Raw genomic sequence first — 15,623 nt, 5'->3', positions numbered from 1 at the left:
AAAATATTAGAAGTCCTTGAGACCCTGTGAACAAGCTTCTCTATTAGTGCTCATGAACGCACAATGGACATCAAGATTTTCACAAAAAAATGACTTAAATTTCAGGTTGTTTCTCACCAAAACCTATTGTATGCCTTCCGAAGATTTGGAATATGACACACGACTCCCATAGACTACTTTTATGATACATTTGGCCCCTGTTTAAGCAAGTGAGGCATAACGTGTCGTGTAGCCAGAAAAAAAACTTTGGGTGTGCCAAGAAAAAACTGGGTGTGCAAGAACTACCATTAACAACCATTGCATCAATTGCTTTTTGGCTATAATTTTTTAAGCTCTATGTTATGTTTAAATTACTTAAAAATACATTTAATGGAGAAGGTAGGCCTTTTAATATATAAAAATTGAGGCTTAGTAATTCGTCATTAAAAAATATTTTTTGGAATGATTCATCATTATTTTACAAAATATGTTAAAGAAACAATTATACTGTAAATGGTGGTACAATTTGCACAACACAGAACAACTAACAAAAATAAAACATGTTTTAGTTATAGTAATTGGTTTAAAATGTAATTGTGAATAAGAAATAAATCAGTAATGCATTGTGTTGATCAGAAAAATGCACCTTCCTTGAACATTCTTTGTATTTATGAAGTACATGGAGGTTTGATTAATAATAATACAAAAATTATAATAATACTGTTACCTTTATTATTAAGCTAATATAAATAAAGGATAATACCATGTCTGACATGATGCAAACAGATGGTAAGTAGAACGCTGACTATGCACAACAGATTTGCATATCATCAGGGGAATATTTATTGAGCCAGTGAAACGCTGTTAAAATGCAGGGCAGTATAGCCTACCTTTTCAAGCGCATTCTCTATATATTTCACAATATGAATAACATATCATATTTGGGGAAGAAAAGAACAACAATTAAATAATTTTGGTTGTATAGACACATGCATTTATGAATAATGAGGCATTAATCCGAACTCAGTAGCATAAACTTTATTAATTTAAAGTGTGCGCTTGTTTCCTCAACGAGATCTAAAACAAATGTATCGGTATAACCTAATGTTATCATTCTGATTCAGCCATATAAAATAATATTTTTGACGAATACAAAAAGTTAATTTACAATTTACCAAATGAAACACACGTTTAGGGTGCCTGATAAAACTTTTTTCAGTGTAAGACATTGCTTTGTTACTCCACTACACAGATAGCATAAAACAGAAGGCCTACATGGCCTGCAATATACATTAAAACATCTTCTTTCGTGTTCCGCAGAAGAAAGTAATTCAGGGTTGGAACGACATAAAGGTGAGTAAATTATGACAGAATTAATATTTTTTTTTTATTTTTTTTTAAAGTTTCTTTAATTGCAGTTGTCACTCCCAAAATTTAGCAGTGTATAAATGCCCATATTGCTATCATTGCATTTTAAGGAAAAACGCTTTAGATCTGGAGATCGTTTGATTCCTGAGCCAACTTCCAGAAACCCACAGAGAAGAGGGATCAATTAATTGACATGTTGTAACACTGTTTTGCATACAAACTTTTATGCATTCAGGAGAAATGGATTCAGTGCAACATACAACTTTTTATTTCTTTCTCCCACATTTATCTCATTAGATCTTGAGATCATTATACCGTTGACAGCTCAACTACTGTGTTCGGTGATCTCCAGCATCTAGTATAATAAATCATCTGTGTTCATACGCCTTATCTCAGCACTGTTTAGGTCATGGCTGAACACACTACTGTAGTGAGATGGGAGTATGATTCCCTCTAAGACAACTGGGCAATTTCACGAGTCATTGAGTTAGACAGATACATTGAATGGCAGTTGGCACGGCTGATGTGTCACTGATGTCATTAGACGTGTTTTACTCACAGGTTATCAGTGCAGTCCGGCTAATTTTACCATTATGTTATTGAGCAAAATCTACTAGCTGGATTACAAACCATTTCATTCCAATAACAGGAATTTGATTATGGACTTACTTCAAGGGCAAGTCCACCCAAAAATGGAAAATAATTTACTTACCCTCATGTTGTTCCAAACCGGTATGACTTTCTTGATGCCGTGGAACACCATTCTTAGTCACCATTTTCTTTCATTGTATGGACGAAAGATGCAGAGAAAGTGAATGGTGACTGAGGCTAACATTCTGCCTAACATCTCTAACCTTTTTTAGAACAACATGAGAACAACATGAGAATGGTCATTTTTGGGTGAATTATGCCTTAAATGCTATAGTGACTATAATGAGATCACTCTTTTTGAAAAAAAAAAAAATATGAACAGCAGAAGCTGTAAAGTTAGAATAGCGATCTCACAAGGTGCCATAGGCGAGACCAGACATGAGTTGCTCGGAAGACACAGAAAGAGGCGGCTGGAACTGAGCATGCACAATCCCTTTAATCTACTGCGAATGAGCAATAGAGAATTGGAACGCACATCACAGAGTTGTGTCCTGGAGAACATTGCCGCCTTAAAGTGACATATGTGACTGCCTATATTGCCTATGCCAGGATCCTCGACTGACTAGAAGAGATGTAAAATGGAACTGAAAAAAAAAACCTCACTAACGTAGTAAATTGAACTCTATGACCTAATGCTACTTCATTAGGGAATGTGCAAAACATTAATATGTATAAGTATTAATATTAATATGTATAAGCTCTTTGGAAAAGCATGATTATTAATTATTAATTAAACTGCAAAATTAACCCAGCAGTTCAGCTTCTTCGTTTACGCCAGGTGAATCATCCTCTGGAGGATTATGTAGAGGAGTTTTGTGGACTTTGCTACCATGTGGATTTTAATGAGGTGGCCCTCAAGGACATTTTTCAAAATGGATTAAATGATGTTTTGAATTACCTGATGCCTGAAAGCAGTGTTCCAGACTCTTATAGACTACATTGACTATGCTCTTATGCTGAACGGTACTTTGTTCACTGTTGGAACTGCGTATGAGGAACTAAGCAATTCCACAGCACCCGCCATGCCAGAACCCACTGTCACGATCACCACACCACAGCCAAAAGCTATGACCACCACGTCAGAGTCCACCAAGGTTGCCACACCACAATTCTCCATCAGGGTCCCACGTCATGGTTGCCGAGCCAGGGTCCCGCACCATGTTCCCTGAGCCAGAGTGCCACGTCATGGTGGCAGAGCTTGCGCCACCTTCTGCCCCCGATCCTGAGTCTGCTCCATGCCATGTCAGAGCCACGTCTGAGTCTGCTCCATGTCACAGCCATGCCTGAGTCTGCTCCATGCCATGTCACAGACCCACCTCTGCTCCACGAGCCAGTGCCTATGCCTGCCATGGCTAATGAGCCCACGCCTGCCAAGGCCAACAAGCTGTCCCAGAACCAGCTCTCACTGAGCTAGTAGACCTGGAGTTGGTTCCCACCCTTGTGCCCAACCTGAGTACTCTTCCTCCTCCTCCTCCTGATCAGCCATTTTCCCTCAACTCACCGGCTCGACCATCGCCTCTGTGACATCTCAGACAAGGGGAACCACCGTGGTCCTCCAGCCTATCATCTTCACTTGGGTTCCTTGTCCCTCTTGCTCCTCCTTGGTCTGTCAGTCACTTGGCTCCGCCTTGGCTCTCTGATCCTCAAGCTACTCTTTGGCTCTCTGATCCTTCAACTCCAGCAAGGACCTCCATCCCTACGGCTCCACTTTGGTCCTCAGCCCCACCGGCTCCACCTCAGTCTTCCGATCCCCCAGCTCCGCCTTGGTTCTCCATGCCTTCGGCTCCTTCGATCCTTCAGCTACTCCTTCCATGGCTCCGCCCCTCGATCCTCTCATTCCGGGCTCCAAGATCTCCAGCCCCTCGATCCGCTCACAGCTCCACCTTCCATGGCTCTGCCCCTCGATCCTCTCATGGCTCCACTTTCCCCTGTTTCGTGCTTGTTCATGTTTTCAGGTATTTTATTTTGAAATGTGTTCTCTTCCTTGTCTAGTCTTGTAATTATCCTGTTTCTCTCTTGTTCATGTGTGTTGTTCTCATTGTTCTCATCTTGTTCCACCATGTTTATTAGTCTTGTCTTTCATTGGTTCATGTTTTAGTAGTCTTGTTATTAGTTTCGTCTTGTTATTTGATTTTCATTGTCACATGTTTATCTAGTCTGTGTATTTATAGCCCTCATGGTCTCAAGTCGTTTGTCAAGTATTGCTGGTGTAATGTTGAGGCTCTCTGATCCTCCAGCTACACCTTGGCCCTCTAATCCTTCGACTCCACCAGGGACCTCCATCCCTACAGCTCCACCTCAGCCCCACCGGCTCCACCTCAGTCTTCCGATCCCCCAGCTCCACCTTGGTCCTCTGTGCCTTCGGCTTCACCCTGGCCCTTCGATCCTTCGGCTACTCTCCGGACTCTCTTGCTTGTTCATGTTTTCAGGTCTTTTATTTTGAAATGTGTTCTCTTCCTTGTCTAGTCTTGTGATTATCCTGTTTCCCTCTTGTTCATCTGTGTTGTTCTTATTGGTTTATTGTCTTGTTCCACCATGTTTATTAGTCTTGTTTGATTTACAGTTTTGGATTACACATAAATAAACTGCCCTTGGTTTCTCCGTCTGTCGCTCGCTTCGAAGTTGTGTCGAGTGAAGCAACACTAGGGGACTTTCTTGAAGCCTCTTCGTTGCTGTGTCCGGTGTGTGCTTTGCGTACCTATGTGGACCGCAAGTGCTGTTCTGAACAGCACTTTGTGTGCTTTGGTGGACAGTGGAAAGGGAACACTGTCTCCAAACAGAGGCATTCCCACTGGGTTGTTGACGCCATCGCTTTGGCCTATCACAGCCTGAAAACACATGTGACGTATTTCGCCACTCTTTACCTCCCCCCAGCCTGGGCAGGTGGTGGTCTCCACGGTCTTTTCTCACTGAAAGAATAGGAGTTGGAGAAAAAACGCCTTCCCTGATGCATGTGATAGCGTTAAGATGGCCCAGCCGCTTTAAGTCTATGGGAGAAACATAGAGAGAGAAAAGGCGCGGTTGGCGCGGCCTGCTCCCATGCTTGGCACAGCGCTTTGTTCCCCCCTTCGGGATGCCGGGAACCTAAATATTTGATGACGATTTATGGAACAGCCTGCCCACACCTACATCAGCAGTGCACGTACACGGTTCAGCACATGGCGTGACTGGATAGGGACCTCTAGTGTCGCTTCTCTCGACACAACGTCGAAGTGAGTGACAGACGGGGAACGTCTAGGTTACTGTTGTAACCTCCATTCCCTGGTGGAGGGAAAGAGACGTTGTATCCCCCTGACCACGACGCTGAACCGAGCCACAGCAATGGCCGAACCTTATTTTCAGCTACTCAGTGCAAAACCTGAATGAACAGAGGCATGATCCCCTTATAACCGTATGTCCGGGGGAGCCACATGAAAATTATGTTTGCCAAATTCTCATTGGCCTTTTCTCAAGTTCAGAGGGAACTGAGGCCTTCAAGAAAGTCCCCTAGTGTCGCTTCACTCGACACAACGTCTCGTTCCCTCCATCAGGGAATGGAGGTTACAACAGTAACCTAGACGTTCTTCACACTACATCATCTTCGTCTGCCTGTTACTGCTACAGTCGTTACAGTGCCTCACTGTGACCTCGATTTCAGCCGTCGAAATTCATTTTTGTGGTAATCAACATTATGCCACAATTACTGTAGATTGAGCTTAACTTGTAATGAACCTTGAATATTACTTTAAATACTCTGTCTTAAACAGGATCCAACTAAATTCTGCTTTGAAAAGCCAAGGAAGATCTACATTCCAATAAAAGGAAATTGGAATACATGCTTTTTTGTTGTTGTTTAAAAAGTAACTTTTGTAGATTTAAAGTTAAGATTTAATATTGTAGGCTCAAAATTGCCTTCTACTTACCAACATGATTTAGTTGTTAATATACATGGCACATTTTCTCTTGTTTGGTAATTACCGCTTAGACAAATTACCATATCTCACCCCACAGGACAAATAGACTATGGATCATCTAATTGTTCATTGTTTGTGTTTGCAGAGAAATACTTAATGGAAGTGGACTCTTAAATTAAAAACATATCACTAGGATCACATTAATGTGACAAATCACCAGTGGGGTCTTGAATCACTAAGTAATAAAGAGGATAAATTGTCTTACACTGGTGGCGTATTGAATGTCTTTCCAGATGGATGTTTCTTGTGAGAGATCCGAAACTTCAAAAAGGTTATCTAGTATGACCTCTCCGATCATATCATGCCGTGAGAAACGGTCAAAGTCAAACACACTCAAGTGAAGCTTTCTAGATCCCAGCTCCTCGTATGGGACCGGGAACTGGAAGGTCTCGTCAAATGTGGGGTTAAGTGTCTTGCGGTGCACACGCGTCTGGAATTTACGCTTACGGTCAGGCAGCAGATATATCTTGACATAAGGGTCTGAGCTGCCGCACAAATCTTTTGCAGGTAGGTCGAAAGCCTTGAGAATGGTAACAAGGAGAAGCTCTCCCTCATAATCATACTTAAGGGAGAAGTTGATCTTGCCACATGTTTTTGCTGTGCCATTCTTGGATGACGACTCTGCCTCCATTGTGCTCTGTTTATAGAGTTCCGGTTGGATGCGTCCAAGAGAGGCAGCGGTGCAGGTGGGTTGGTCCTCCATATCCAAAAATTCACTCCCGCGGTCCAGACTGGTGACATGATGCATCTGTCTGGGAAGGTGTTTCTTGAAGGAACTATGCCTGGCAACAATGAGACACAATTTGGCAGCTGAATTATCCTGATATCATGCATTGGTTCTACCACAAAAGGTACACCAGGTGCTAATCTACATTTGAATAACAACCCATGAGCTAATGCAAATTGGTGGTGTATTTCAAAGGCTTGACAAAATAGAGTTCTGGTTATGCTGTAGGGTTCATAGAAAAATTTGAAACACTGGCACACTGCTAACCATTCCAATTTATTGATGTTTTGACCCAAAAAGATGATATGTCTGTTTGACCCGATGAAGACCCAATTTGGGTCGGAACGTTGTCAATAAAGTGTAATGGTTAGCAGTGTGCCAGCGTTTCTAATTTTCTATGAACATTAACTTAGTTGTGCACCTGCATTTTTTCTAGATGTGCATCTTCTACTAAACTACTGTATGCTGTAGGGTTCAATACAATTCTCAACAAATACATTATGCTTTTAATCAGCTTCACAATGCTTAACAAGTTTAAATTAGGCATTAGGTTCCTATATCCTGACCTTTCTTGCAGCCTTTCAAAGCCATAGACCTTCTTCAGGTCTAATTATGTCTGACATTTACAAGATTTAAAGCATTCACATAATTACGAATGACTGGAACTAACCTCAGACTGCTCGATATATATATATAGAGTAAACTGTGATGGCTTAAATGTCTTCAGACAAAAAAACATTTTGTCATTCTTCCAGAACACTGACCTGTTAGAGGAGGCCGGTTCAGTTGTCTGCCGTGAGATACGTGTGCGTCTCAGCAGATGATCCTTCATGGACAGCTGCACGTCTGCAGGGATATCTGGCGACGTATGACTAATCTTCACTGCCGCCTCCAGAAAGTTCCCAGGATCTTTCAGCTTGTCTGCTGCCATGATGTCTCTGAGGCACAGATAGTAGTCACCGTGACCTTCTCTGAGTTGGTCTCTCTGTTGGCGGGTGGGAGCAAGGGCGGTGGCACTGGAGGAAAGAACTTTGCTGTGCCTAGGCACCCAGCACAGCTTCCAGGTGGCGACGCTGATGACACCCAGCAGGACCAAGCCACACACCACAAATACAAGCAGCAGGAGACTGAAAGAAATGTCTGGACAGAAGATGCAACATGGACAGACGTGGACATGGTAAAAACGCTTTCAACAGACTAATAGGCGATTTATAGCACACCATTTGACAGTATGTCTCATTATTTCAATTAAACAGTTACAAGTTTTTTTTATAATAGGTTCAAATTTCTGTATGTTGACCTTATTAGTGGTTATGAATAAAAAAAAGAAAACAAAAAGAAAAAATTATATATATATATATATATATATATATATATATATAAATATTGAAAGAAAATAGAATATACAGTAGGGTCCGAAGGAGGGAGACCACATTGAAAATCTAGGATTGCTGACTGATTAATTTTTATGATTTTTTCCATAACTTTCCAGTCGTTTAGATTACAGCATGAAAAATGTATTGCGATTTCACTGAAAAAGAGCAATTTCCAGCCAATTAAATATTTCAGAGCACAGAATAAGAAGAAAAATTTACATTGACTATAGAAATTTCCATTACTTTTAGATTTAACCAATTTCCATTACTTTTTCAGGCATGGAAATCCTTTTTTACTTATATAACCAAGTCGTCCATGAGCGTGGGAACCCTGTTTTTAAAATTTGAAATAATCATAAAGTATTTAGTATTTTAGTGTGATAATATGATGTAGTATTTTAGCATGGTTTTAGTGTAATAAATCACTTATTAACCTTACCTGTGCTAAGTGATTAACCAATATTAAAACTTCTTGATCATGACAATGTAATGCTGGTAAACCCTGTTATTTAAATATTGTAACGCCAGTAATCCCTGATTGTATCACATAAATTAATGTTAACATTGACAATGTTATGCTTTATGGACTGGCTCCTTTAACCTTAACCTTTTTTTTTTTTTTATAAACGAGGGACAAGTTGAAATCATCATTATGCCACAAATGCTGTCAATTGAGCCTAACTTGTATTGAACCCGGAACATTCTTTTAAGATTCTGCTCTATTTGTTGGTTACTATATTAACTCCTTTGTAAGGTCAGATTTCCTTGCTTCTAGAAGCACACAAGATGCTCTTTGGAACATTCCCAAATCATGCTGGGATAACATGGACCATCAGATTTTGTACAAATTTGTGGTGTCTTTAAAGCAAAAGGGGACATACCAAATGTCAATAAATTCCTGTACATTGTAATTTTTCAAAGCAACATTTTACTTATATTTACTTACAGAACTGAAACTAGAAGAATTAATTTTCACTAGTGGACTCAGTCTTTTTGGACCCCACTGTATATGATACCAAAATTACTTTTTTCATAGGTATTACTTCATTGCAGTGCTTTTACACTATGCAAACATGTCTATTAGGAAGTACACAGGTCATCTTGAATCTTTACCACAACACTGCGCTGCAGAGAAAATCAGCAAAAGCAAGCAGCTCTTTATAAAAGTGCCTTAAAAATAGCAGCTTAAACTTCAAAGAGAGCCTATAGAGGCACTGTTGATGGCTTAGCGTCCCTTGCATCATTACAAAAATGGATATGAGAAATCATCGGTTTGCCTTAACAGCATTTTGGATCCAAATATAAAAGAGGTGCCTGTCTTTTGAGGAATGCTTTCTCTAGCTTTCAACTTATCTTTTGCTTTTGCCTGTGATGTACTCATATACAACATATACATGTCCTGATATTGCAATAGGTGCTGCCCATTTCTTATAGAGTTTCTGGTCAAGCACCATAGAGCACTATACCACAGTTTGTTACATAAATATGAATCATTGCACAGTGAGAAGCCAACCCACAACACAGTTGTAGAAATTATGATTTAGTGTGATCCACAGTCTTCCATGGCTATTTGCTTCTTTGTAGTGACTGGGATTGGCTCTTATGCCTTCTAAATGGACCTCTTAAACCCATCACTGGTGTGAATATCACAGGGTAATGACAAAATCCTTAGACCACCAAAACTTCTCAGCACCCTTAAACAGACTGTATTAGCTATGAGGTGCACCCTACCTCCAGACGGAATAGCAAATGAGCTAAATGTAATTACAGTCCTCTTCATATAAGCAGAGCAGGTCATTGGTCAACTTTCTGCAAGAGGAGACCCACAGAGGCTATATCAAAGAAACAGCCAGTGCTGCTCAGCAGCAACAAATATATATTTGAATAGATGAAAAAATTAATGGAACACTTGGCTAGCAACCAAGAAAACAAACAGGGACAGCAGCAATTTAAATTCAGATTTCACTCACACTCTCACAATAATTTGTTTCTCCTACTGGGGAGAGTGTGGAAGCACATAAACAACTTGACAAAATAATTAATGTGGCAATAAATGAAGAAACTGGCCACTTGGGGGGCTTTGTGGAGAAAATGTGCTCATTTGTATTAATAAACATACAACATATGCTAGCAGGAGATTTAAATGTAATAATTCTTCACTTCTGCAGATGTGTCATTGTCATTTCTGAATTCTGTACACTCTTGTCCAGTAAATCGAATGCAACAGAAGAAAATTATTAAGAGTTTTGAGTAAGCTTATGGCTCCTATTTGTAAAATAGGTATTGGTACTTCTTACCATTAATTAGAAAAAAGAATAACAGAACCAAACACAGCCTTTCACTATCAGGCCTTAATTTGGGTACCACATTTATTGTTTTGTTTTTTGAATAAACAAGTTCCGTAAAGACCAATTGAGGTAGTTCCGTAGTTGGTCTCAAGCAATATCTATTGTCTGTACTGTGCTCTGTCCAATTTTAGCCCTTCATTTTGTCTGTGCTGTGTGAATGATGAGGTTGTTCAGAATTTATTAGTGACTTTAGAAGTTTTTCTATTGGCAAAAAACATTGGTGGCATTAAATTTATACATTTGAATACATTATCAGTGATCTTAAGTTCATAGGTGACCCGAGTTGGAACCTCAGCAGATCAGCAGACAAAAGCTGTATTAGACTCTCAGACAGCCAGACTCTGTTCCGCCGTAAATGAAATATTAATGGGTGTGATGCAAGGTTACACAACCATTACACTGTTTACGCTTTGACAGCTTCACCTCTCACAAGCTGGAGTGCAAGAACAAGAACAAGCGCATTGAATCTGACATGATCAAATCTGATCTTGGCCACTTACATATGTGTAAATTAATCGGATATGTACAGTATCTGATGTATTTTTCCAATGTATCTTCAGTGTGAACAGCCAGGTCAGATTTAATGTGACTTTTTCTCATTTAATTACAAGTAGTATCTTTTTGAGTTAACAAATACACAAACATAAAAGGCTTCAAGAATTGTGTTCAGCAATTAATTTGGGTTACACTTAAATAGTCAAATATGTGCATAAAAATGTACTGGACAGAGGTAGGTATATGCAACATTACACACAAAACACTTTTTTAATGTATTCTTCAAACTGCATTAAAATGAAAGTGCAAGCAAGTCAATGCAATAATTATAATGAACTCTTCTTACTTTATATTTAATACCTTTTTCCTGCTGCCCTCTGATTTTATGATGTGTTTTGTTCGTAAGTAATATACTGTAGAAACATTAAGTAAGTGATACTTTAAATGGATTTAAATAGAAAATCTGATTTGGGCCACATCCACCTGCGGTGTGAACATAGCCAAAATCTTAGTGCAACATGCAAAAGGTAGGCACGCTTACATGAATGCAAATATTGGGTATTTTTCTACATATCATTATAAACCAATCAATACATATAGAGTAATTTAGCTTATAATTATTTTTAGAAATGGAGGTTTTAGTGTGTGTTTGTTGCTTTCCCAGATGAAGTTGAAACAAACCGAGTCTGGTGGAGCATTTCCTTTGACCAATAAATCTAATTAAGGCATGTTTGGTGCCATTTTCAGAGAGAAACCAAAGCCCCAATTTAAATATATATATATATATATATATATATATATATATATATATATATATATATATATATATATATACACATTTTTTTTTTCCTTCTCTTCAAGTGTCTTCAAATCTAACCTGGTATCCATAGAAACCTATCCATTAGACATTTCCCACTATTTTAAGTTCACTACTTCAGAAAATAGGGGGTTTAGCACTACTGTTAATGGTGTTGCTGTCACAGCTACAAAATTGCAACCAAAGCTATAATTTTCATTAATCTGCCATGGTTTGCCAACCTCTCCTGAACCTTTATGTAATCATAAAAATAGTGCTGAACATGTTTATCCAATTAGTTCCATTGGCTTTGTGATATAATAGCAGTTGTGTTGCTCTCAAATACAGTTCTGTTATAGTTCTGAGACTGTGTCTGGGTGTAAACATGAAATTATGCCAGGTACACTACACGTTATCAACAACGTCGACAATAAAAATTTTTTGACAAAAATGTTCGTTGTTGAATAGTTGTTTGTTTTCATTTAAAGCTACACTATGTAACTTTTTTGTAAAAAAATATAAAAATGTTATTAATGAGAGTGCAAAAAAAAATCCATCTTCCAAACCATGTCTTTACCCAAATACACTTTGATAAACCTATAACAATTCTATTATATTATAAATATTTTAGAGCTGTCAGGATGGATTTTGTGGGAAATTGCATACATACATCATTTGCCCGTGCATGTCATATCCATACACAGAGAAAATAAGATCCGGCTTCTGTAGCGCGTGTGTGGCGTGGGAGTAGCTGAAGCTGAACGTTTTTTGCTGCAACGAACGAGAAAAATGTACCATGGATCATTCAAAATGGAAAATATCCAGGGAATCACCTTGTAAAAACAAAGAAACCGACCAAAAAGAAGTCCGTAATAAAACCCGAATCAACATCGGCTTGGCTTTTCAGAAGTGGCGACAACTGAAAGGATTTAAAAGTGACCCAGAGATGTCTTTTTTCTTGCTCAACAGTTGAAAGATATTTTATTGATATAGTTTATGTATAGTTGTGCAATAACACACACACACACACACACACACACACACACACACGTTGCGTTTCCATGTTTTATGGGGACTTTCCATAGACATAATGGTTTTTATACTGTACAAACTTTATATTCTATCCCCTAAACCTAACCCTACCCCTAAACCTAACCCTCACAGAAAACTTTCTGCATTTTTACATTTGCAAAAAACATTGTTTAGTATGATTTATAAGCTGTTTTCCTCATGGGGACCGACAAAATGTCCCCACAAGGTCAAACATTTCGGGTTTTACTATCCTTATGGGGACATTTGGTCCCCACAAAGTGATAAATACACGCTCACACACACACACACACACACACACACACACACACACACACACACACACACACACACACACACACACACACGTGTCTGTGTAGTGAAATACAATAATTATACTGTAATCGGTGCTGTCTAATGTTAACAAACGTTGCTTAACTTTTGTATCAACATTTATTTAAAAACATAAACTTTTCCAATATGTCAAAACAACAGCTTAGACCACTACACTTATCTGCTCAGTGGCATGTTTTTGGATATCCATCTTTTCTTTTCTATCAGGAAGACTTGCAGACTTGATTGAAATACAAGATGACATTTATTTGATGAATATAAAACAGAAAAGTAATGTCTCTTTGGCGTAGGCCACATCTGGCGGTCCGAAGAAGTTGTCCTCGGAACCGTCATATCCTGCCGGAGATAGGAGGCAGAGGCGAGGAGCCTACCCCCGTGCAGGATGTGACTCAACTGGTGGTGGTGGGGTGGTGGAGGTTGCCGTGTTAGCACACTGAAACAGCAATGTGTTTGACTGTGAGCAGACTTATAAAGCAACAGCTTACATGTGATTGGCTGGGAATTACCCAGCAAATGGTGCGATGATGTACAGCTGCTAGTCTTCCCACTAGAACTACGCTGCACTTAAATTTCTCTCATTATTTATTTGTCCATTAGCTCTGATATGATGTCTTGTATTCATGTGTACACCGGTGCCTCGAACCACATTCATCTGCACAGAGGAGCAGAGCCAAACCACAACCAAAACAACGTCCTTCCGCAAGGTGCATGGAGTTTTATTTTTTAACCGCTAGAGGAAATGTAGCTTTAAACGTAACATGAGATCAGATATGAAACTAATGATGGCACACGAGAGCAACACTGCAGCTCGAGTGGGAGCAGAGTGGGAAATGCACTCCAAACTTTCCAAACAGCTTCAGGTGTTGTAGATCGCGAAGTATGAGGAAATAATTAAAAAATACAAAATAACTAAATACAGAAGCACTCCCGTTGTGAAATTCAGCTGAGAAGCAGCTGCAGTTCCACCAAAGCAAACCTTGCATGTCAAAGTGTCTTTAAAGGAAACACCTCACCATTATATCTTAAATGCATCCTTTATTTAAGTTCAAATAATAAGGAAGCAGGTCATGTAAATAAGTATAAACTCTGAAACTCAGTGCCGCTTCTGTGAGTCGCGTGAAGTGACCCAATCTAAGATTGAAACTGAACCCGGATGATGTACACTCTGGCTCGGACAAGCTCGCCCCTCGAACACCCTTGCTCCAGTTATAACGTGACGGCTCGTCACGAAGTGAATCATAATACATATTTGTTACGCTGTGTATCTTTGCGTTAAGATAGTGGTGGAGAGTGGTGGTGGTGTAGTGGTCTAAGCACATAACTGGTAATCTGGTAATCAGAAGGATGCTGGTTTGAGCCCCACAGCCACCACCATTGTGTCCTTGAGCAAGGCACTTAACTCCAGGTTGCTCCGGGGGGATTGTCCCTGCAATAAGGTCTCTGTAAGTCGCTTTGGATAAAAGCGCCTGCCAAATGCATAAATGTAAATGTTAAGAAAATTGGTGAAATGCAGCTTTATTAAGAAGAGAGTTTGTTTTTTGAGAGTTAAAGATGGATCGATGTGAACTAATAAGTGAGAGGGTGGCCATTGTTACGATCCCTGGTTGTCTGCCCCGTGTTTCTCGTGTCTATTGTCTTGAACTACAATTCCCATGATTCCCGGCCCTCATCACTGCCAGCACTTTGGCATTGTTCTCACCTGTGGTTAATTCAATCATCATCATCCCTGTGTATTTAAGCCCTATTGTTTGTTCTTTCATTGTCGGTTGTTGAATGTTGTGGTTGTCTTCAATGTTTCTCATGCCCGTGCTCCCCGTGGATGTTTTTTCATGTTTATACTTTGTTATCCCCTCGTGGATGTTTTGTTTGTTCCCTGTATTGTTTAGTTATTTTTTAGTTATCCTTTTCACCGTTTGTTTCCTCATTAAAGAACTGCACTTAGATCCTCACTCCTCGTCTGCCCTTGTCTGATTCCTAACAGAAATTAACCACAGGTGAGAACAATGACAAAGTGCTGGCAGTGATGAGGGCCGGGAATCATGGGAATTGTAGTTCAAGACAATAGACACGAGAAACACAGGGCAGACAACCAGGGATCGTAACAGCCATTATCTACACTGCAACTAAATACTTTTTTGATTTGTTGTTGTTTTGTTGTAGTTTTTCAATATAAATATCTAAAAATGTACATTTACTTTAGTAGCTATATTGCAGAAGAATATTTTTTATCTGAGAATGTTGAATATAATATTAAATATTTAAATATTTTAAAATATCTAAAAATACTTAAAACAACATACATTTACCTGAAGCAACATATAATACATTTAGACTTTACGGCACTGGCAGATGAATAAACTAGTAAAAAAAAACACTTACACAAAATACACTTACTGTATATTCAAGATACATTCTCTGAAAGCAAGTCGAAATATCTTATATGCTGCTTCAGGTAAATGTATCTTGTTTTAAGGATTTTTAGATATTTTTAAATGAAAAACAAGACAAAAACACTTGCTTATTTGAATATGATTTTAGTGATTTTTT

At 39.1% G+C, this 15,623-nt stretch overlaps 1 protein-coding gene across 1 annotated transcript in view; it reads right to left on the bottom strand.

Annotated features, from left to right (window-relative positions):
- LOC127632710 (synaptotagmin-6-like) overlaps positions 1-15,623 on the bottom strand; it is a 48,903-nt gene that overhangs the window by 3,422 nt on the left and 29,858 nt on the right. Inside the window, exons 2-3 of the mRNA XM_052111447.1 lie at positions 7,443-7,818; positions 6,157-6,733 (exon numbers count right to left, since the gene is read on the bottom strand). Coding sequence (XP_051967407.1) covers positions 6,157-6,733; positions 7,443-7,818 — 953 coding nt within the window. The remainder of the gene's footprint in view (positions 1-6,156; positions 6,734-7,442; positions 7,819-15,623) is intronic.

This window comes from Xyrauchen texanus, chromosome 39 (genome assembly GCF_025860055.1).
Source record: "Xyrauchen texanus isolate HMW12.3.18 chromosome 39, RBS_HiC_50CHRs, whole genome shotgun sequence".
Taxonomy (NCBI): domain Eukaryota; kingdom Metazoa; phylum Chordata; class Actinopteri; order Cypriniformes; family Catostomidae; genus Xyrauchen; species Xyrauchen texanus.
This window is presented reverse-complemented; position numbering and strand designations above follow the sequence as displayed.